This window comes from Artibeus jamaicensis, unplaced genomic scaffold (genome assembly GCF_021234435.1).
Source record: "Artibeus jamaicensis isolate MK-2021 breed Jamaican fruit bat unplaced genomic scaffold, CSHL_Jam_final contig_548, whole genome shotgun sequence".
Taxonomy (NCBI): domain Eukaryota; kingdom Metazoa; phylum Chordata; class Mammalia; order Chiroptera; family Phyllostomidae; genus Artibeus; species Artibeus jamaicensis.
The window spans coordinates 21,341,489-21,366,144 of NW_026521883.1; the positions used below are offsets into that span (position 1 = coordinate 21,341,489).

General features: G+C 38.3%; 1 protein-coding gene across 6 annotated transcripts in view; it reads left to right on the forward strand.

The window, feature by feature from the left end:
- Positions 1–24,656, forward strand: part of ATP8B4 (ATPase phospholipid transporting 8B4 (putative)) — a 234,997-nt gene that overhangs the window by 178,237 nt on the left and 32,104 nt on the right. For all 6 annotated transcript variants that reach the window (XM_037156463.2, XM_037156465.2, XM_037156462.2 and 3 more), the window contains 7 exons: positions 5,372–5,487; positions 9,086–9,250; positions 10,198–10,309; positions 12,279–12,384; positions 19,511–19,658; positions 22,342–22,525; positions 23,288–23,511. In XM_037156463.2, the coding sequence (XP_037012358.2) occupies positions 5,372–5,487; positions 9,086–9,250; positions 10,198–10,309; positions 12,279–12,384; positions 19,511–19,658; positions 22,342–22,525; positions 23,288–23,511 (1,055 nt within the window). The remainder of the gene's footprint in view (positions 1–5,371; positions 5,488–9,085; positions 9,251–10,197; positions 10,310–12,278; positions 12,385–19,510; positions 19,659–22,341; positions 22,526–23,287; positions 23,512–24,656) is intronic.

A 24,656-nucleotide genomic window follows, 5' to 3' on the forward strand; every position in this document is an offset into this window, starting at 1 on the left:
CCACTTCCCCAGATACTATGCTCCAGCTCGTCAGACCTCAGCATTCCCGGCATGGGTTGTGTACTTCTACACCCTTCGCGTGTGCTATTTCCCCTGCCTAGAACTCTCCTTTTCTCCATTTCTTTCTTAAAAAACTCCTACACACCTGGTAATGTCTAATTCAAATGCCGCCTGGTCTCTCAATTCTTTTCCTACTCTCCAAGTAACTGTATTCTCCTTTGTTCTCCTGAGCCCCATGTTCCTGACATGAGTGCAATACCAGCCCTGTGACTTTCTCAGTTGGTAGAGTGTGTACTACTTGAAGGCAGGTGCTATGCGTTAGTCTTCTTAAGCTTCCTCGGACCAAACACAGAGTTTGGCACACACTATGTTCTGTAAATGATTTTCAAATATAATGTTACCCTGTACTTTGTGACTTACGAATATTCTGATCCTCATAGTAAATCAATTTCTACTGCTGAAAACGTGTGCGTATGTAATTGTAGAGGCAGAGGGTTGGATCTTTAACTACTGGAAACTAGCCCTGGGAGATTGCTCTCAGCAGGTCAAAACCAAACATCATCTGTAGATACTTATTTTTGCATTTTTGACAACAGGCTCTAGGCAGTCATCACGGATGCTGCCGACAAACAGACATGCGGCTCTAAGTGTCCACCTAATATAGCAGAGGGAATTATCTTCCATTTACAGCTTCGGGGGAGGTGTTATTGGTGTTGGGTTGGCCCAGCACTGGCTTTGAGGGTGTTGACAAAAACCTAAGATTGCTACACAGGGAAACTCTTGGCTTTTCCCCAGCATCAGTCACCATTACAGGCTGTGGAGAAATCACAGCCTAACCACAAACATCAGATGTTTGCCTTAATAGATCCCATATGAGGAAAGGTAATGTTCCACCACAAACGCATGCAGGCTTGAGGGCTCTGTTTTGGCTCTATTTGGTTTTTAATCTGGCGGAATCTGAAAAAAGGATTCAGTGCGGGTAGAAAAGTCTCTGTTTGATAACGAGGCAAAAAACAATGCCAGTCTCATGATTGTCACATGCTTTGTCTGTGGGGACAACACCCTGATGTGAAGGCTTAGAAATTTGCTGCTGTACTGCTTCTTCATCTCCTTTTTCTCCTTCTCCTCCTCCTTCTTTTTTTGCCTATTATTTATTGAACCATAAATGTATACCAGTAGTACTCTCATTTTGGAGCAAGAATCCTGATTTAATTTAGAGCTATGCAAATAAAAATAGATTTCTATAGAGAATTATGTAAGAGGGTTTAAAATCTTCTATATTGATAAGCATGTATATCTCATTATATAGTTTTAGAAGTATAGATTCTACTAATTATGTAAATAAAAATACAGAAATAAAATTCAAAGATAGTTATGACTACAGGTAAGTGTCAGATAATCATTAAAGATGAATAAATTATAACAGCTCTTGAAAAGCCCTTGCATGATCCTTAGATAGGGCGGCTCAACCCTAAACTGTTTAATGGTTACCAAAGGACAGATTGCACTGCCATATGTGAGGCCTTCCTCTGTATGAATGTATGAACAGGCACCCCACTGAGATATGGTGAAACAGAATTATTAATCACCCTTCACAGTGTTGCTATTGCACTTACTCTTATAGCATAAACCTGTAACTATTTCTGACCTTTTTCTTTCCCTTACGTCACAAAGGCATAGCTGCTGCTTTCAATGAATTTTGCATAATTATAATGCAACTCAATTAAACAAATATTTATTAAGTGCTCACCATGTTCCAGGGACTTGAAGCTAAGGAGAAGATGGAACTGAAAAATGTTCTGTGTGGTAGTGTTGGGAAGATGATGAAGCAGGGTAGGAAATAGGCTAGGAAGGGCCAGATCTTGAAGATTTCTGTTTATGCCATGTTAAGAAATATGCACCTGATTTAAGGTCATTGCAAGATTCCAATTTTTTATTGCAAGATTCCAAGCAATAGTGGGAAGATGATTCTGTCTGGATGACAGAAGAGTATGGGGGAAGTAAGGCTGGAAAGGGTAAAATCATTTAGGTTAATGTGACAATCTAGGCAAGAAAGAAGGTGACAGAGAGGAATTCATGACTTTAAATGAATGTGTGGATTTTAACAGGGAGGAGCTTTGAATGATGGCCAGGTATCTGATGTGGACCAAGTGAATGGTAAATCTGGTTATTGAGGCTGGGGATGTAGGAGGAGTAGCTAGTTACTGAAGAAAGAAAATGTGCCCTTAAAGGGATTAGTGCTGGGTTAAGAGAAGGCATCAGAGATGGAAAGTTTTTGTTGAATAAGAAAATTGTAGAGCCAAAAAGGACCTTAAAATTTAGAGTTTTAAAAATATCTTTTCACATGTACAAACTGAGACTAAGAGATGGTAAGGGATTGCACAAATCATAATGGGTTTATGATTTCCATAAACAAGTGGTTCTCAATGTGTGGTCTTGGAAACTGTAGGGAATGTTGAGTTTTTTTCCAGAGGATACAGAAGTCCCACCATTGGTAATATAATGAGAATTGTTTACATGACATTGATATAACCTGGCAGCCAAGGAGAGTGGGTTGGAATGTGCATGCATGAACAATGATGACTTCACTGTACTAGTCAGTAGAGGTTGTAGACACTGTTGTGTGAGTATGTGTACTGTGTGGCCATTGCATTCAAAATGACTGAGTGAGTGGAGCAATGAATCTGCATCAAATTTTGTGTTAAGCTTGAATGTTCCTCTGCGGAAACTATTCAGATGATTCAGAAGGCCTCCACTATGGGCAACTGGTTACTGGCAGCTTCATCATGACGATGTACCCACTCATATATCACATCTCACTCAGAGTTTTTTTGTGAAACATTAAATTAGCCAGGTGACTCAGTCCTCATACATCCCAGACTTGCTGCCCTCCAACTTCTGGCTTTTCCCAAAACTAAAGTCACCTTTGAAAAGAAAGAGATTTATTGAATATTGATGCAATTCAGGAAAGTATGATGGGGCAGCTAATGACTATTGGGAGAACTGTGTGAGGTCCTAAGATGCTTACTTTGAAGGGAACTGAGTTGTCATTGTCCCGTGTACAATGTTTCTTGTATCTTGTATCTTCTTCAATAGTGTCTCCATTTTTCATATTACACAGATGGGTACTTTCAGGACAGACCTCACATTTTATGTACACATATATCCTCACCTGAAGACATTTTTCACTGTTTTTAGAGACAGAGGAAGGGAAGGAGGAAGGAAGGGAGAAAAACATCGATGCGGGACACTGACAATGACTGGTTATCTCCTGTATGTGCCCGGACCAGGGATCAGACCTACAACCCTTTGGTTCCCAGATGACGCTCCTACCAACTGAGCCACACTGGCCAGGGCTCCCCAAACTCTATAATACTAATGTTATGTGTCTTTTTTATCCTTTTTTTCTCATGAGTATTCTGTGGAGTTTTATAAAAGCCACATGTTGTATAATATCACAACAAATTGAACGCAGAAACAGATATGAAATCCAACTGTCTTCTATTAAACCAGGCATTAAAGGGACCTGTAATGATGTAAAACAATGCCAGTCTCCAAACTCAGTTCTATTGTCTGGAAAAATATTGTTATATTTCATAGAAATTTTATTTATGTTAATATAATATATAATAGATTTATTACTCTAATAATGATCATTATAGTAATATTATATAGTAAAATAACATTGTAGTATATAATTATCATTATAGTAATACATAGTATATATGTACTATATAGTAATATTATATATGTCATAAGACCATTAATATAATATAATTTTTCAGTTTTAATTTCTAATATGGTAAATACTGATAGAACACACATAAAAAAGTTCTTTGGAGTTCTCATGAAGTTTTAAGAGTGTAAAGGAGTTTTGAGAACCAAATGTTTGAGAATGGATGTCCTAGTTTGGACTATCAAAAAAGGTCATAGAGAAGTCACACTGGCAAATGTAAGCTATACCTACTTTGCTTTTATAGTTCTGGTGATGTGAGGAAGAAAATATGAGGAAACTATTAAGTTGAATTGTTATAAGAGTAAGAAGAAGTCTTTCCTAGGAATAAATGTCCCCTCACCCACTTGAACGGTTAGACAAATTGCATATTTGCTTTTTTCCTCTCAACGTGGGCAATTAGAGCTAAATACAAGAAAACTGCATGAGTTACAGCAACCAGGAAACTGACCAAGGATCTTAGAAGAGATGTTGAACCTAGACAAGCCACAGTTCAAAAAAGTGTCCAGGGTGCATTAGATGAAGTGTTGATGAGCGTTGTTAGAGGGCGAAGTAATCTATTGTACTATGATATTTATATTCCTTTAAATCAAGCTTAAATTTTGTATCCTATTAAATTAATAGTAGTCCATATTTATGTTCATCTGTTTTGAGGCATTCTATCTTTAGTAAAAAAGTATAATTAAGTGGAAAGCATGTATAATCTATGACTCGATGGAGCTTCTGAGGGTCAGAGTATGCATCCCATGAAGTTGTGACCCAACCAGTTGTCTTACATTGTAGCCCATTCCTGGAAAGAAATACGTATGTCATGTCATTCATTTACTCATTCAACAAATAGTTAAGTGCCTAACATATGCCAAGCTATAAAACCAGGCTTCCAAAGGTAGGCCAAGTATCCTGCGTTTTAAAAAAGACTTGTCTGACAGTAACCTGTAGGACATCCAGGGGAAGGCTTGGGGATTGGAGACGAGGTGAGCCTGGTGAGGGCTATCGTCCTCACACTCTGTGGGGGCAGGTTAAAAACAAAGCCATACTAATACAGACTTCCAGTGAGAAGAAGATAGAAACTTTAATTTTGAAGGCCCTCTGTGAGGCATGCTTAGAGCCAGAATTTTGACTCAAGAATGAACCTCCAAGAAAGAAAGGGTTTCTTCAAGACGTAAAGGGGGTAAAGAAATTTGTTAGCAAAGGCCGAGAACTAATGCACAAACCAATGCATATGGAGATCATTTGGCATAGCACTGATTGTTATTTCTACAGTAGGTCTTGAATTTCACGCCAGGAGACAGGCAAATAAAGCAACTCAATACAGGCTTAATTTAAATGTATCAACCCTTGACAGAAGCAGTAAGCAAGGATAATAGGACAGTCATACACACCAGAATAAAAACACTGTTTCTGAGTTTGGGGAAGTCAAAGGATTCCAGTAGATGAAATATTTCTAAGTTAATAAAACAGGAATAAAGCCAAGTGACTTAGGTAGTGAGTGACCTTCTAACCAAAGACACTGAATATTTTACTACTGGCTAAAACATTATGCCCATTTCCAAGTTGCCTTGCTAGAGCCTTGGGAGAGCCCAGTTTTGACAGGTTTTAATTGATTAAAATCTGCTTTCCAAACTTTTTTATTTTCAGTTCGAAACCCGGAAGGACAGATAAAGCTTTATTCCAAAGGAGCAGACACTATTCTGTTTGAAAAACTTCATCCATCCAATGAAGACCTTCTGACTTTGACGTCAGACCACATCAGTGTAAGTGCCTCTGTCTAAGGTTTGCACAACGGCCCTTTGGCCACTTTCTATGGTTGGGTCTCATTTAAAAAATATCAGCTAAATGATCTGACTTCTGAAATAGAAAACATGTGGAGAGTGGTTCCACAGGGAACCGTGCCAGTAAATATCTGGAAACTTGCACTTGGACCCACCCCCTGCCCTGCCGAGAATCTGGTTGGTCTCACCACAGGTGGATTAACACAGCTGAGACGTAGCCACTGAATGTGGGTCCCTGAACTGCAGCCAGGAGAAGGCTCAGGACACCTAGGCAAACCTGCTCTACCTCCCCTGTAGTGTGGGGCTGTGCCCGTTGGGAGACTGGACTGGTTCAAGGAAGAAGAGCTGGACAGCTGCTTTCACCTTTCTTCCACTGTGTCTGGCACCCACGGATCTCTTATGATCATCCCCATTGCAAATCTTAGGGATGTGTTTAAAGGGTGAGGGGAAAATAGTCTCTGTAGCCAATTTTCTTTTCCAATGGTCCTTTTATTCAGGACATAAATGACTGTGAGCCCCTTATGTTCCCTAGGTGAAGTTACCAATTGTATACGTTCTGCAGCTATGCATAATTTCTTTCCAAAAGCTTTCTGAGGGAAGCAGGGGTGATCTTTAGCAAATTGTTTTTGAAAAGGAGTATGAATTAATAGGAACATTACCTGGTCTGAACCTGAGATTCAATTGTCTTCCTAGTACTTGCTTGAGGTTGGTTCTGTTTAACCCAATATGAACTTGAAGGGCAACTGGCCAAAACTCTCATTTCCTCATTGGTTTCTCTCCTTTAAAAAAATTACTGAGGGTTTGTGTTCTTTGTCAAGCCCTATGTTTAATACAAAACATTCCCCAAGTCTTTAAAAAAACAAACAAACAAACAAATTTCAAAAACTCTGCCTGACTTTAAGTTTAAAGAATGATGGTTTAGTAATATTGGGTACAAACATAGCTATTGTTTTTCTCTTTCCAAGAGAGCATTCTTGATTTTGTTTTAATCTCTTCCAGAAGGCCGACATGGTCTTTTTAATTTTTTTATGAGAACAATATTGGAATCATAAGTATCTGACTTTTGCTATTGCTCAAACACCAAGGCCCTGAATTTTCATACATTTTCCTTTCATACAAAAATATAGGAAGCTAATTTGGTCTTTTTACATTTCTACGCAAGAGAAATTTTTACAGGTAATAATCAATTTAACTTGCTCTTTGCTTCGTTCGCTTTGTTTATTTTGGCTTTTGAATTCTGAGGTTTTAAGTTTATATTTAATTATTGATTTAAAATTGTTTAATGATAGGAAACAACCTTGCTCAAATGCCCATTTAGGATCCAACTTGTGTTTCATGTGCTAATTAAATAACTTAAATCATCTGTTCCCCTTTGTAATGTCTTCTTAGAGTTGATTCACTATTGTGCAGAACAGAGAGGAAAGCATTGTGATGCCCAGTGATGTTGCAAGTTAAAGGCGAAGAAGCATTATGCAAATTAAGAGGACAAAAGACCGTTAGACCACAGTGACTCCATTTTCAGATCAGTAGGGGAGCCAGGGGTGGTCCTGGAAGGCAGGGCTTATAAATGTGATTGCAATATCCAATGTGCTACCAACTGCCTACAAGATAAATTTGGAGAATTTTTCTCATGGTCTTTCTGGGCTAAACCACATCATTGCAGTCTGCACACTGGCTTTGCTTTCCATTAACCTAATTAGGATGTGTCATGGTTTAACTTGTGCATGCTCAGAAACCTGTGTGTGTTCCGTGAGCTAAAACACACAGAAGATATGCTCAATGGCAATACCCAAAGGCATAGAAATGGCTATAAAAATGCTTACAGTGTGCAGGCCCATAAAATGGCCCCAGGAGGCCGAGGCAAAGTGAGGGGTTTTAGCATTTCCCCAGAGCAACCTGCATGTGTTTCTGGCTCTCATGGCTATGTGAGACATGGCCACTACCAGTCTCCTACTTTTCTTTCTTTCTTTCTTTCTTTCTTTCTTTCTTTCTTTCTTTCTTTCTTTCTTTCTTTCTTTCTTTCTTTCTTTCTTTCTTTCTTTCTTTCTTTCTTTCTTTCTTTCTTTCTTTCTTTCTTTCTTTCTTTCTTTCTTTCTTTCTTTCTTTCTTTCTTTCTTTCCTTCCTTCTTTCTTTCTTTCTTTCTTCCTTCCTTCCTTCCTTCCTTCCTTCCTTCCTTCCTTCCTTCCTTCCTTCCTTCCTTCCTTCCTTCCTTCCTTCCTTCCTTCCTTCCTTCTTTCTTTCTTTCTTTCTTTCTTTCTTATTTTTATGGTTTACTACCAGTCTCCTACATTTATTTATTTATTTATTTATTTATTTATTTATTTATTTATTTATTTCTTTCTTTCTTTCTTTCTTTATTTTTACGGTTAGAAAGGGAAAGCACCAGAAGTATCATTTAAGATTGCCAGTTTACTGAGATTAAAAAAGGAAAAGTGTAATTCTCCCACTAATGTGATCTGTTATTAAATACAAACTTCATAGAAAACAGTTTATAAAATTTTTTTAAAACTAACCTGACCTGGTGTCTTTAAAGTCTTAAACGATTTTTATTATTAAAGTGAAACTTTTATATAGAATTTAAAAAAATCTTCACCGAGGATATGTTTATTGATTTTAGAGAGAAAGGAAGGGAGAGATAAAGACATTGATGTGAGAAGGAAACATTGATCAATTGCTTCCTGTACATGTCCCAACTGGGGACCAAACCCACAACCTAGGTACGTGCCCTGGCCAGGAATTGAACCCACAACCTTTCGGTGTATGGCATGACATTCCAACCAACTGAGCCACTTGGCCAGGGCTAGCTTTTTTTTTTTTTTAATTACAGGAGATCTGGAATGAAAAGTCAGCCTCCACTTCTAGTCCTACTTCCCAAAAGCAAACATTTATATCAACTTTTTGCCGCTCTCTCCCCTTTTCCCCTAGAGCTTACTATAACATAATCTTAATTCACAGGCTTAAACTTCTATTACCTAACATTTATTTATTAATCTATTATTGACTCTTATCTTTTTATTGTGGAAAGTTTCAAGGACAAGCAAAAATAGGACCAAGTTCATTTCAGACATAGCTGTAGTGTTAGGGGAAGGTGACAAGACTCTGTGGACAGCCTCCGCCTTTGATTCGAGAGCTGTGGCTCCTCTGAGGGTCCTTTCCTTTCCACTGGAAGCTGAGAACCATGGGCTGTGAAACAGGCTGGGTTCCTCTCATTGCCAGGGGGACTTCCTTCAGGCGGGGGACAGGTTGAAAATCAATATATATGTTGCTTCAAATGGACATTTCAATTCACAGGCACCACTAATCACCTCTCAAGTGTGACATTTCAACAGGCATTTTAATTGTCTTTTATGGGGAGGGCTAGCTCCCCTGAATGTTTTTAACCCAATACAAATAATATTCAAAATGCAAACACTATCTCCCATTTCTAAGGGGGCTAAAAACTTGAAGGTCAGGAGAGACAAGTTGTGCTCTTGGGTTAAAGTGAATTTGCAAAACTTTCTACCCATTATTGTTGTTGTTCTTCTTCTTGCTATAATGATTATTTTGGGATGGCTCCTAAATCAATGTCTGTTCTGGCAGGAATTTGCAGGGGAAGGCCTTCGAACCTTGGCCATTGCCTACAGAGATCTGGATGACAAGTACTTTAAAGAGTGGCAGAAGATGCTTGAAGATGCAAATGCTGCCACAGATGAGAGGGATGAACGGATAGCTGGGCTGTATGAAGAAATCGAAAAGGATTTGATGGTATGAGTTTAGAAGCATGATGGTTTGTTTATAAAGAGGATTGTATATGTTTAGAGAGCTAGCATAAGAATAATCCATCGGCTAAATCATCTTGCACACAGCAGATGTTACTCTTTCAAACACTGAATCATGCTTTCTGTGCTGGCTTTGAGTTTGCCATGTGTGGCTCTGGAGAGCCTAGAAAATTATTTCTATTTAATGTAGCTTATGGAAGTCACCCAAGAGTGGAAGATTGGAGACCCCCTATTCTTTGTCAACCTCTACTTCAATGTTATTTTTTCCCCTCCCTGCTTTATGACCCACCTTTTTAGAGCAGGGGAACTTGCCATGAACAGTGGGGCTGCAGTTCTAAACTGTTTTAGACCCATGAGATTCAGACGATATCTGTGCTGCCCAGAGTATGACAGTACGATCTATTCTAGAAACCATCCTTCCCTGAGGTCCCAGTTGACAGGATGCTTAGCTACAGTGAGGTACTAGGGAGCACGCCTTGTTCATCTCTGGATGAAATATTGCAGAAGAACTTTATTTTTTAGTTTATATCATCTGCTGGTGTCATCTCAATTTAGGAGAATGGTTCTACATTTTTGTGAACCTGATGGAGGTAAGGGCTCTCCTTTGGACCCTTTCATGCTGTTATAAGTGGGAAAGCAGCTGGGGAGTTCTGACGTCCTTAAGAAGCCCAAATGGCTTCTGATTGTTTAGGCTAACTTCTAGGATCTCTGCCATTAATTGGTGTGCCTATCAGGTGGCTTGATTTGAGAAGCTCCTCTTGGGTCTGTTTCAACCCATCTCTGCACATAATAGGATGCTTGCTATATTAATGCATTACAATTTCCACCCTCAATTCATGTTCTTTGACCTCTAAACTCCATGACTGAAAGCTGCAGATGTTTTAACTGTTGTTTGCATATATTAACATAGGTATTCTCTATTTTTCAATGAAGCTTCTAGGTGCCACTGCTGTAGAAGATAAGTTACAAGAAGGTGTTATTGAAACGGTTACAAGTTTATTGCTAGCCAATGTTAAGATCTGGGTCCTAACAGGAGACAAACAAGGTAATTTGAAAATGGATAATAATGTTTTAAACAGAGGGTGATAATACATATGGTAAAAGTTTAATTAATTGGAAAGTTGAATTAGATATTTTCCCAGTACTTCATGTAGGAAAAAGTCAAAATACAAAAAGGATATTACTTGGCTGTTAAAAATAAGAAAATTTTACCCTTTGCAATGGTGTAGATGGACCTAGGGAACATTATGCTAAGTGACATGAGCCAGTCAGAGGAAGATAAATACCATATAACTTCATTCATATGTGGACTCTAATGACCAAACTGAATTAACAAGCAAAATAGACACAGACTCATAGATAGAGAGCTGGATGACAGCTTGTGGTGGGGGTGGTAGGGGGTAGAAGGATTGAGCAAAAAGGGAAAAGGACTCATGGGCGTGGACAACGGTGATTGCAAGGAGGGTATAAGGGGGACACATAGAAATGGAAAAAATAGAATAAAAAATAAATAAGAAAGAATTTGCTATTTAAAAATAAAAACAAATTAAGAAATATCTTCTATAGTATACCCTGTAGCCTGTTGAATTTCAACTAGCTCACTTCTTAAACATAATAGTTAAACCTATAGTCAATGATGGAATTAAAAATGTTTAACTATTGGTTTACATGAGCATTGTCTCCAATGAGAACAGAGGCTGGTATAGTGCTGAAGCAGGACATTGGGGACCTTAGAACAACTCTTTTAGTCTCTTGATGCTGTGCAGGGAGGTTTGGGGATCTTAAAGGAGGGATCGGGGCAGCGGGCAGGCTTTGGGAAGGCTCAGAGAAGCAACCATTCATCAGCTGGTGTGGAAGTATTTTGGTGTTTTAACAACAACCACAGCTGTACTGGTCTGACTTGGCTGAATTCCAGGTCTTCCCACGCAGTGGTGTAATGAGAGGACCTACTTTCAGACAGGACAAAATGCCAAGTCCATCAGAGAAAGAGTGGTTATGTTCATAATACTGTTTCCTAAGAAAAAAGAGGGGATCAGTACATTCTGGATCTGTTGCTACAGTAATGGTTAAAACAAAAATGATTTTATGCTTGGCTCTCAGTAACCCAGAAATATTCAGTTAACTGGCGAACACATGACTTTCAGATCTATCTACCTGCTAGATATTTTTAGAACATTGGAGGATTTTCAGATATGATAAATCAGTTATGCACTCAACCAAGTCACTGGTCACAAAAAAAATAAACAGAAAGTTGAGCTGTGTAGTGTGTTACTACAGACTTCCTGGAGTTTGATGTTGATCAGTATGTACATCTGTTTAATTAGTTATGAATATCTCCAAGTTTACTATTATTTAGCCTTAATTTCTGTGGCTTAAACAAAGGATATGCTGAGATTGTATCAGTTGCTTTCCTTGACTTAGGACAGAGAAATCTAATGACTCCATAGAATTAGGCTGAGTCTAAGAACTCAATAAAATTAGAATCAAATTGCTTTATTGAAAATGGAAGGGTTACCTACTATCCTAGGCTCTATTTCTGAAAAGTAGTGGTAGGAATGCCCAATATCATGTGGTTTTCCAGTCAGCTAGTAGCTGCAGCCCATTCACTTAATGGGAAAATGACAATATTGCACATGGGAGAACTATAAAAATGTCATAAGAGCATTTTTGCTGCTTAACTAAACATTTTGTGAGTTGTTTTTCAATTTGCTTACCATATCAAAATTGAAAAACAGCTAAGTTTTGTATTTTAATTTCCCAAAGGCTGTATTTGCAACCTCGGCTAAAAAATAGACGAGAAAACTGAGGACTCACAGATTTTGCTAATGATCCATGGATTTAGCAATTGGTAAATTTGATCATGGGAGCCAGGGTTTTGATTTTCCCTCTGCATCTCTTGCATTGTGTTGCCATTGTGCTCTCTCTGACATCAAGGGAACCTGTAAGATACAGCACACAGGGTGCTTATATTATCAAGTGATGTTCTAACTGAAGTATGCTTTGTTTTGTATCAGAAACGGCCATCAACATTGGCTATGCCTGCAACATGCTGACTGACGACATGAATGAAGTGTTCATTATAGCCGGGAACTCGGCAGTGGAAGTCAGAGAAGATCTCAGGTAAGTAAGAGTTAAGGAAGGAGGAAGGGAGGAGAGGAGAGAAGGGAGAGAGAGGCAAAGGAAGATCACACAGTGAGAAAGTAGAAAGACATTCCATAGTTTCCTATGAGCCCTTTCTGCGTGTTCCTAAAATTCTATTCATTTTGGTGTCAAACAAGTTTGACATCAGTGGTGAATTAATGTCTTCAGGCTTCCAACGTCCCCCAACTTGTTTTAAAAAATGATTTCCAATCATTTCCACTGTTAGCCTTTAAAATTATGCATTGACAAGTAACTCCTGTTAACTCTTACATGATAATGAGTGATCAGTGTTACCAAGGGCACTTGTTAAAATGCAAAAACTCTAGCTTGATTCTGCCCTAAAAATTAAAAATATTAAGAATTAAGATGGGACATACATATATAGAAATATTCATTGCTGCATCAGTTATGGTAATAAACTATTAGAAATTACTCAGATACCCAGCCACAGGAATTTTGTTAATTACTATGCTATATACATGCATTGGAATACTATGCAGTCATTAAAGATGATTATGTATTTATTGACATTGGAAGATATCCAGGATATATTTAAATAAAAGATGAGATTATAAAATATTGTGCAGTGTATGATCCCTTTTTTAAGATAAAAAGTATGTATATGTATGTTTGTATGTACAGGGGTGGACAAAGTTGGTTTACAATTGTAAGTACATAAAAGTTTGTTCTCGTATTATTATTTATTATTGTATTATTTTCCATACAAACAACTGTAAGCCTACTTTTGCTCACCCCTGTGTATGTATAAATACTATATATCTATACTCATATCTGTCTACTTACCTGCCCATCAAACTCTGGGGGACATATATAAAGTTGTTTTCCCTGAGTGATAAAATTATGTATGTATCATCATTGCTTTCTTCTTTATGGTTCTTTGTATTATCTGAAGTTATAATACTATTTATTCAATACTCTTACAAGTAGGAAAAATTATCTCCTCCTTAACGAGGAGAAAATTTTCTTCTCTTTAGTGAGAAGAAAAAGATATTCAGAGGGAAAAAATAAGTAATTTCTACCTAGGCTAATTATTTCAGGAGCCTTGAGGCCACCTTGCTTAACTGACTGGCAAATAATGTTTATTTCAACCCAGAAATAAAATAATGTTTATTTTAACCAACCAGAGTTGGTTATCACCTCATTTTTAGAGTCTAAGACAGAGAAGACAGTGCATGGTAGAAAATTCTATATAAGAGAAATCAATCCCTTTTTAATATTACTTTGCTTAATATTAAAATGGGGGAGGAAGGACATCTAAGAAAAATTATTGCTAGAGGTGGTCTATAATTCTAATCTTGGTTACTTACTGTGTTTTGCCATGTATAATGTGCACTGTTTTTGTTCAAATTTTTGAGGGAAAAATAAGGGTGCACATTACACATGGGTATGATCATTATATACCATGGGTATAATAATCCCATGTATAATGCACACAAAAACATGGGTGCTCATTTTATCTGGCACAGTACAGCATGTTAAAGCCCATAGATTTGGAGGTGAAATATTGAAATCATAAATTTATGCCACTAACTTTTTTGTTTTGTACTTTTTGTTTTGTACTTAATCATAAATTTATGCCACTAACTTTTTTTGTTTTATACTTTTGTTTTGTATGAACTTCAGTGAGAGTACGTACAAAACCAACCAACCAACCAAAAAAACAAAAGTGTATCAGAAGGACAGGATCTAAGTGATAATAGCTATTGGGAAGAAATGACCTAAATGCTTACATTGAAACCTGTCAAATGTGTTTAGATTACTTCATAAACATGGACATGTAATTTTCATGAGTATCATGCATAAGGCTTATTTCAAACTTAGTGTCGTGAAACCATTCTAGACACTTTAAGTGCTGCGTTAATTTTGCTGCCATAGCTGCTTTAGTATTGAGGGCATGCCCAGAAATCTGCAATTAAATTCTGACATGGTTTATCAGAAGATTAATGCATTGATTACATTTCACCAGCACATATATGTCTTCTGCTCGAACAGACTGAGAATGTAATTTTGCTTTCAGGCGACCTCACTCATTCCATGTTTCATTAGGCATAGGCTTTATGGTTAGAAAACTCATGTCATAACTAACTCAACCATGCAGTGATTCCACAGCTTCTGAGAAGTATACTGGTGATAGACCCCGAATATATTTCCTACTTTTTAAAAAGTGTTTTTTATTGATTATGTTCTCACAGTTTTCTTAATTTTTCCCCCTTTATTCTCCTTCCACCCTGTCCCTCTCAACCCTCCAGCATTCTTCCCCACTTAGTTCATGTCCATCGGTGGTACACATAAGTTCTTTGAGTCCTCTGTTTCCTCTACCATTTTTATCTTTCCCTGTCTATTTTATACCCACTGATTATGCTTCTTCTTTCTGGTACCTTTTTCCCCTGTTTCTCCCTTCCTCTTCCCCACTGATCTCCCTCTGTATGATGTCCATTTCTCTGATTCTGTTCTTGTTCTGGATGTTTGCTTAGTTTTTGTTTTCATTGTTTTTATCTTCTTTTAGGTTAATTCATTGATAGTTATGAGTTTGTTGTCATTTTACTGTTCATAGTTTTGACCTTCTTCTTTTTCTTAGATAATTCCCTTTAACATTTCATATAGTAAGTGCTTGGTAATGATGCACTCCTTTAACTTGACCTTATCTGGGAAGCACTTTATCTGCTCTTCCATTCTAAATGATAACTTTGCTGGATAGGGTAATCTCAGATGTAGGTCCTTGCCTTTCATGACTTTAAATATTTCTTTCCAGCCCCTTCTTGCCTGTAAGGTCTCTTTTGAGAAATCAGTTGATAGCCTTATGGGAACTCCTTTGTAGGTAACTGTCTTCTTTTCTCTTGCTGCTCTTAGGATTTTCTCTTTGTCTTTAATCTTAGGTAACTTAATGATGATGTGCCTTGGTGTGTTCCTCTTTGGGTCTAACTTCTTTGGGACTCTCTGAGCTTCCTGGACTTCTATTGTCCTGGAAATCTATTTCCTTCACCAGATTGGGGAAGTTTTCCTTCATTATTTGTTCAAATAAGTTTTCGATTTCTTGCTCTTCTCCTTCTGGCACCCCTATAATTTGAATATTGGGATGTTTCAGGTTGTCCCAGAGAGTCCTCAACCTCTTCATTTTTTTTTTTAATTCTTGTTTCTTTGTTCTGATCCAGTTGTATGTTTATTTCTTCCTTTTGTTCCAAATTGTTGCTTTGAATCCTAGTTTCCTTCCTGTCACTGTTGGTTCCCTGGATATTTTGCTTTATTTCATTTTGGGTATCTTTCATTTTTCAACCAAGCTCAATCAGTTCTGTGAGTATTTTGATTACCAGGGCTTTAAATTCTCCATCAGGTAGCTGGCAATATCTTCATCACTTAGTTCTGAGGTTTTGCTCTGTTCTTTCATTTGGGCCATATTTCTTTGTCTTGGCACACCTGATAAGTTGTAAGAGGTGTGGCCTTAGGTATTCACTGGGGCAGGGCAACCCTCCTTGCTGCTCTGCCTGTGGGGGAGGAGCCAGAGAGGGAGCAGTGCAGTTCTGCTCATCTCCAGCACACTTTCCAGCACACTTTCCAACAGACTCTTGTATCTCGTATCAGACTGAAAGTATCTCCTACCTCTGCAACTCCGGCCATAGCCCACAGTCAGCTCTGAGTCTCAGTTTTCCCCTTAAGTGAGTCCCTCCCATGCAGCTCCACCAGGCTCGGCAGTTGGCCCCACCCCTCAGCCTCCTCTATGTGGTTTCTTGGAGTTGCCCGCCCATGGAGTCTGCCTTACTGGTCTGGTTGTTTTGGTTGATTTTTTTTCTTTAATTCCTTATGCCTATGAGGAATACCTATGCCTCTATCTTGGCCGGAACTCCATATTTCCTAGTTAATCAACAAAATATGCATTGTATTTTTTTTGAACACCTGCTTGGTAAAAAATTATGTGCTTGAATGAGCAAGGGTCACAAATGCAAATGGCTCCAAGAGCAGTAAGATAACATTAATTGTGTAATCTGGGCAATAGATAAGACATTAGGGAGCAGTGGGGACTTTGGTAAGGTGAATATCATCTTGTCCACAAACTCATACAGATTTTTTTAAATACTATGTAGGCCAAACAAAATGCATCTTGTACCTAATTCTTAACGGCTAGTGGCCCAGGCAAAACATTTTAGTAAGTTAAGTTTCTATCATAAATGGCAAAACTTTAAAGCTCTACATAATCTCAGAGATCTAGTACACACTTGTAGAACTGCCCAAGTTTTCATAGCTGGTGTCAACCAGTCTGACTGGTGGGTACCATTCCTCCAGTTTCTAATAAAGAAACCAGTTTCTAAGCTGGTTCAGAGGTTTAATGTCTTCAGGTCACACAGGTAGTAAGGGATGGAACTAGGCTTGAAATAAAAAATTCATGCACTTCTCCCCTTTACTGTTGGCAGGGCAGTACTGTTCCTTAGCGGCTCCTTTGTCACTGTGTCTTTGTCTCAACCTAGAGGCAGCCTATGACAGATTCTATGGGTAAACCTATTCAAGACTAGGAATTTGAAGAGTTGAATTCTAGCCTGGGACTGCCACTGACTAACCAAAGGACTAGCTGTTAGAGGCACACCTTAGACCTGAACCCAGGTCTTCAGGTTTCAAGCCCAATGCTCTTACATCAAAGTCAAGATTATCTTCTTTTAAGCATGCTATCATGGTGTCAATCCATTTCCTAAAAAGTCCATTTTGTGTTTGAATATAGAGTACCTTAAGAGGACTGACAAAAAGACTCTTTTCTCTACCATCTCTTTTTCTTTATAGGTTGCATGCAAGCCAACATGGGCCTAACCAGGCTTTGCTTTTTTTGTGGTGGCATGGGGCTGTGAATGCCGCAGTTGCTCCAACCATTAATGCATTTCTGCACGCCAGCATTGTAATAGACTGCCCTTCATTACAATGCCTGGAAAAAACAGGCGCTCTTTTGTTTTAGCATGTGTTATTTGTATTCTGTGGTTAAGCATTGTGTGTTGTGCCTACAAAAATGTATGGTTCATATTCATTGAATGGAGTTATGATAGTTTTTGCCCTTCTAATAAATTGCTTTTGTGAAAACCAGCTGGGACTTGAAGAGCTAAGTTCCAGGAAGAAAAAGAAATGACAGCTGTAGAGTATGGGCAAAGGTCTGAAAATGCAGGAGTCCAGGCTGGTGAGGAGGGTTGGCCGGTGTGGGGGCAGTGCAGTAGGAGTTTAAGCAGAGTTAGAAAACACTGTCCCTTGTCTGCCTGGAAAGGGTTCGTGTGAGATGTTAGGAAGACAGTTTAGGGGGGAAAAATCCTAAGTAAATAAAATTTCAGCCAATACTTTTATGAACTTCACCCTTCTTTGGAATGTTTTCATTCTCCGGGGGAAAACAGAGATTGAGTCATTTATACAGCGAGTGAGAACTTCATGAAAAAGGAAGCCTCAGGAGATGTTTGCCTTTTGGTGCGTTCTTAGGACCCCATTTAGGATCTCTGCAACACTGTCAGAGAAATGTTCATTTCTGAGGAATTTGTCTCTTTGGCTTTCTTCATTACACGGGATTGTAAATTTTCCTGACTGTGAGGAGGATTGCCTGACATGGTTATCTGAGGCAAGAGTCTGGTCCTCCCACTTCAAGCAATAATTTTCATGCCTGCTCTCCTTCCCCCACCCCACCCTAGCTCCTTGAATTTCACACATAGCACTCTGACTTTACGAACCTTTTTCTCTGATTCCGCTAAATGAATGATATCATCCTTGGAGCCAGGGCTATGTCACCTCGGGTGGCTTGGGTTCCTAAGCACAGGCTGCGATTTGGGCCCTGAACAGCAGAAGGAGATGTTGAGCCAGCAGATAAGGACTGACTTTTTGTTTGTTTGTTTTTGTTTTTTTAACTTAGCGTGTAAATCATTAGTATTACATTTTCCAATAGAAAGCTGACGACTACAATGATTGTTTTTGTACATTGAACACTCTCTTCTTTCAGAGGAGGTACAGCCTAAATCCATTTTATTAAACATCTTCTACGTAGGGTGGATCTTTGGGGAACCATTTCATTTTGCTCCAAGCCAAAACATCCACTTTCTGGCCTGTCTCTCACTCCCCAACCCCCTCTCCCCCCCCCCCCCACTCATTTTGTACTTGCAAGCTGTGGCCTGGAGTGCTGGTGGCTTTGATGTTCATCTTTGGGGAGTGTCTGCTGGGCAGCTCTCTGGCTGTGGCTGCGAGTTTTGTAGTCATGTCCACTTGCTCTGTGTTGCTAGTCACCCAAAGGTCTTCAGAGAAGAAATTTTCCTTTGTTTCAAAGCATCATCTTTGCATTTTGAAGGGAAGCAAAATGCCCTTTTTAAGGGTGTTGAATCACCATACATTCTCCCGCTTGGACAGCAGAGGTGAACGTGGGCGGGATTGTTCTACTGTGATCAGAGCTGGGACATTGAGGGTGTTTCCATTTGGAATAACCCACTACACTTTGGTGCCTGTAGTTTCTTTTTCAGAAAACTTATTCTGTTGTTTGAATGTATGAGTACAATTTTCACCTAAAACATTCCCTTATATTATAATGCCCATACCAATTTTTAAATGCTAGCATTTGTTTTATTGTCAAGTTTATTGTCCTTAGAAGCCAGCTACTATAAGATGGATCATATTACATCATTCTACAAATTAATTAATTTACTTACTACATAAATGTCCCGGAATTCCTAGAAGATGCCATGAATTTTCTTTAGCCTTTCCCTTTCATTATTTAACAATATCACACACCAGCTCAGTGATTCTTAAGCCCTTGAAATTCAGACAACATTATATACCAAATTCATCAAGAACCCTTAGTTCAAGGCCAGATCAAGATGGTGATTTAGCTTTTAAATAATTTAGAACATTCAAAATTATTCTTTTTGTATCATGTTTACCCTCCTACTTCCTGGAATTTGGAAATTTGCTCTTGTATCTCTGTCACTAAGAATCACTAAGCTTACTTACTGAAACCGAACCTTGTACCACAGTCTATCAAAATGGTGACGAAATGGATTTACGTCTAGGCCAGTCTCTCGTTAGAGTTAAAAGATATGCTCTGTATACTTTGCTATGATTTGCTTTCCCCCTTGCCTTCAAGGAAAGCAAAGGAAAATATGTTTGGACAAAACAGAAGTTCTTCCAATGGCCATGTAGTTTTTGAAAAAAAGCAGCAGCTGGAACTGGAACCGGTTGTAGAAGAAACCATAACAGGAGATTATGCCTTAATCATAAATGGTCATAGTTTGGTGAGTGCACTTAAGACTTTTATTCTTTCTTTTTCTTCACCCCAATAATTGTCTCTTTTGTGTTTTCCTAACAAATGGCACTGCTGGAAACAAAGCATACACCATCACTTCCTGTTTGTGAGGGGAAAGGAAACTTCTATTACATATTTCATACATTATTGCTGGAACTTCCACAGTGAGGGGAGGAGCCAAAGAAATGCTGAATTCATAGAATATCAATCTTGTCTCAATGACTATAGACCGTTTAAGTGCTTTTCTAAGGGAGAGTGTCACAGTTCACTGTTATTTAATTGAAATAATGCAACTGGATGAACGTATTACACTTATTGCTCCTGCTAATGTTTGTGATTTGTGGAATACAACCCGACCTTCCTAGAATTACCACACCAAATTATTGCTATTAAGATACCCCTGGTGGTTTTTCTAAATAGCAGCATTTTAGAGCAATGCCAAACAATTTGCTTTGATTAGGAAATCTGGTTCTTGTCATAATAGAATAAACTTGTATTGTACTTTTAATGCAGTTCAGGTTCCAAATCTTGAACAAATATCAAAATGCTTCTCTGAGTTTCTCATTTAGAAAACAAAAGCTCTGATTGGACTCCAGTGAAATGATCATTTATATGCAAAAAAAAGAGCTAATCTCATATTTGTCTTCCACTTTGATGATCATTTTTCTCTTTTGGACTGTGGAAAATAAATATATCTTTTTTAGACATTTTCTTATAGGACAAAAGAAGTTGGATATGAGTATATCGTACTTTCCCCCGTGATCAGCTCTCTGTTAGCTCTTAATGCTCAGAGTGTTATCCAGCTGGATTCCAGACGTAATGATGTGTTGCCCTCTACACCATGGAAAGTTACAGAGCTCAGCTGCAGGCCAAGCTCAGTTGAAAGTTTGTCCAGATGACACAAACTTCTTCCTTGCACAAGGGAATAGCAACTGAAAATGATAAACCTGTCAGCTGGGACTTGGAGCTGGTGGCCTCCAACCTGAATTGCCCAGGAACCACAATATAGAAAGAATCCCTAATGGGCCGCCCTTTGACTTTCCCTCAGGCTTGCAGAAGCCAACGTGTGGTGGGTTGGAGTACTTAGGTGATAACATTCACTATTCTCTCTCTGTCTAAATATGCTGAACAAGCAAGCTAAGGTAGATACTCAAGAACCCTTTCAGCTTCAATGCTGGAAGCTTGTGAAACCACGAAATGTCATTTTTCATTTAAGAACTGACCGTGTTTCTAATAATATGGTCAAAGCCTTAAAAATTATGATTGCAACTTGCTTAAATCTTGTTGCTTTGCAGAATGTACTCAGGTCCTCTTCCTTAGAGCTGGGAAATCTAATTTTTCACTATAGATAATAAACAAAAAAGAAAAAGAAAAGGGGACCATTTGGGACCAGTTATGCGCTTTCTCTTTCAGAAAGGGCAATTATATTTGAGAATGCTAACTGACAGTTTCCCCTTGGTATTATAGACCTTGACATGAGAATTATCTCCCTCAGTGCATGTTTTGATAGTCACTCACTGATTTTTCTGTTCATACCATTTTTATTTACTAAACGTGTCTAGGCCACAGTACTAGGATGCAAGTAAAATCTGGATCTTGCTTTAAGGATTGCCATCTGGTGGAACAGCTGATCTCATAGGGGTATGGCAAATACTGTCAAGAGGAATGAACACAATGCTCTGAGAGCAGAGGCAGACACATTTATTTCCTTGTGGGAAAGTCAGGGAAGACTTCCTGGAGGAAGTGATATTTTCAGGTAGAGGTGACAGCAATGCAAAAGCACAGAGGCAAGAAGGAACCTGTCAAATTATGAAAATAAGCAATTTGGCATGATGGGAGTAAAGAGAAAACTTAAAGGTGGTGGTCAAAGACAGAACTCAAAAAGAATATGAGGCAATTGTGAGGAGCTATGAATATCTTGTTAAAGATTCATTCAAAGATACGGTGACTTAAAGTTTATTAATTAATGTACAGCAAAATGTTTTCTTTAAAAAATCCCACAGTTAATTACAAAGGACTATGCTCTCTTTTTCAGTAATTTCTTGGCACATGTAAAGGCTGTTACGTGTTTGGAGAGGAGCGAGGGTGGAAGTGGTTGGGAAACCGTGTCGGGCAGCACCTTTTTCTGCATGCCGCCCTTTTGCACGGGCCTCTTCTGATTTTAATTACTATGTTCTTTAAGGGCTGACCTCCAGATTGTCTGCTTTGTATTGACCGGTGCATTAACCATCACAACAAGCACTAAGTATAACAAACAACAATGCAAAGGAAACAAAAATTCCATCATGAGAACAAACACCATTTTTTAGTTCATTCTAAACTTGGTGAGGTGGTGAATAGGTTCTATCTTTTGCTTTTCCTCATTTTGGGAGACTCTGAAACTTCTCTGGCATTGAACTTTATCTCTGTCTAGTTCAGCATGATAATGTGTCAAGGAGGACATGCAAGGGCACTGTGTCTTTAATATTTATTCTATAATTCCTTAGTGATTAGGAGGAGCTTAATACTCACAACTATAGTCGGTCGTTGCCTGTGTGACCCTGAATTAACAATGACTTGTCGAAGTGGATTAAACTGTTCAGAAATTAGTTGAGAAGTAAGAAATTGACTTCCCAAATGATGGCTCCAATTTATTGTTTCTTGTCTTATTCTGGATTTTTTTTCAATAATAGGCTCATGCTCTAGAAAGTGATGTCAAGAATGATTTCCTAGAACTTGCCTGCATGTGTAAGACTGTGGTGTGCTGCCGGGTCACGCCACTCCAGAAAGCCCAGGTAGTGGAGTTGGTGAAGAAACACAGAAATGCTGTCACGTTGGCCATAGGCGATGGAGCCAATGATGTCAGCATGATCAAAAGTAAGGGAACATTTGCTTGGTGAGGCATGATACATACCTGGAGTCCTCAGGTTCAGCATTTGGCAATATGTAACAGAGATTCCATTACAACTTTATTTTTCCCAGTGGTTCTAAAATGAATACTCTAAATCCAATGAATTCGCCATTATTAGCATTCATTAAAAAACCTGTTTGTGCCCTGGCTGGTGTGGCTCAGTAGATTTAGTGCTGGTCTGCACAGCAAAGGGTCACTGGTTCAATTCCCAGTCAGGGCACATGCCTCGGTTGCGGGCCAGGTCAGGTCCCCAGTGGGGGCACTGAAGAGGCAACCACATATTGATGTTTCTCTCCCTGTTTTTCTCCCTCCATTCCCCTCTGTCTAAAATAAATAAATAAAATCTTAAAAAAAGAAGAAGAAAAAAAACCTCTTTGTTTGTAATTAAATAATCTATAATTCTTAGGCTAGAAAAGGATGTAATATAGAGAAATGACCATTGGTTTCACAGTCTCAATACTTGGTTTAGTCCCAGCTTCACCACTTAGAAATTGTCAAACCTTGTGCAACTTACTGAACTTCCCTGAGCCAGTGTGCTCTTTTGTAAAACTAGGAAAAATACCTATACAATGGTGAGTGCATCATGAGATAATATATGTGAAAATTATTAATGCCATGGCTGTAAGTTTTCTGTAAGTAAGTAATACCATAAAAGAGGAATGACAAGCTCCACAAGAGATCATGTCTGTCTTTGGGGAATAAAAAGTGTTTTTTTTTTTCCCTTTCAGGTGCTCACATTGGCATTGGAATCAGCGGCCAGGAGGGATTGCAGGCAGTCTTAGCCAGCGACTATTCATTTGCTCAGTTTAGATACCTCCAAAGGCTTCTCCTTGTTCATGGAAGGTGGTCCTATTTCCGCATGTGCAAATTCTTATGCTATTTCTTCTATAAGAATTTTGCATTCACACTTGTGCATTTCTGGTTTGGTTTCTTCTGTGGTTTCTCAGCCCAGGTTGGTAAAAAAATAGTACTTTTCTTTCTTTTATAAGATCCCCTGGATTATACATGACTGTTCTTCATGGATTTTACTAATAAACAGGGACACTATAGCAATTATGTAATTGTTAGTTGACTTGAGCTTTGAACCCAAGAAGAAGATATATTTAGCTGGAATTTTATTTATTTTTTTCTATTTGCATAGCAACCAATGAGTACTCTTTTCTTTACATTTTTATTAAAATCTTTTTGTAGGATGACAGGTAAGCTTGATCTAGAGTTCTAATTCAGAAGTCTGAGAAACAATAACAAGAAATGTTGAGGTATGTCTGTTGGGAAGATGGTCACTCACTGAACACACTGAATGTGAAAATCTTATACTGGGAGAAGTAACTGATACCCTGACATCAAGGATGTTCAGATAATAGTTCATTGACTAAAAAAAAAGGATATTTAAGTTATGTTGATTATAATAAAAATTAGCAAATTTGTATTTGTAAATTAGGATACTATTTTTATATCCAGCCATCTTCATTTTGAAGAATATTATTTAACCCCATATCTTGAATATCAAGATTTGACCCTGGGTGTCAGTTGTGAAATGTAAGACCTATAGTATTTAAAAATGTTTATGAATTTAAAAATATGCCATTATTTTAAACAACAACAAAATAAAACATTGTCAAATGAAATAGTAGCCATAGTTCTCATTAGAGAGTTCCTCAACTGTTCTTTCTTGCCCTTGGGTTTAATCACTGATTTCAGTGACATTCAAGAAGCTGATTTCATTTCAATCATGTTAGTCCAGAAAAATTGAGATTAATTAAATCTTGGCACTTTAAATGTGCCAAGGGAGAGTAAATCCTTTTTATAATGAAAATAGGCTTCATCCATGTTTTTCCTTTTTCTGAGAAGTTGAGATTTTTTTCAAGTGAGGCACACCTATACCCATTCCTCATTTTCTCTCTGAAAGATAACATTCTCAGAACCAAAGCAGACTCTGTTGATTACTTTTGGTAATTTCTAGACAGTTAAAGTAAAGTCAGTCTTGATTTTGACTCTACTTTGAGAAGGCCTCGGGATGGGGATACTCCCCTCCTCGTTATTCTGCCTTGGTCCAACAAAAGACACGAGCCTGTGGACTTTGCCTTCCCAGGCGGG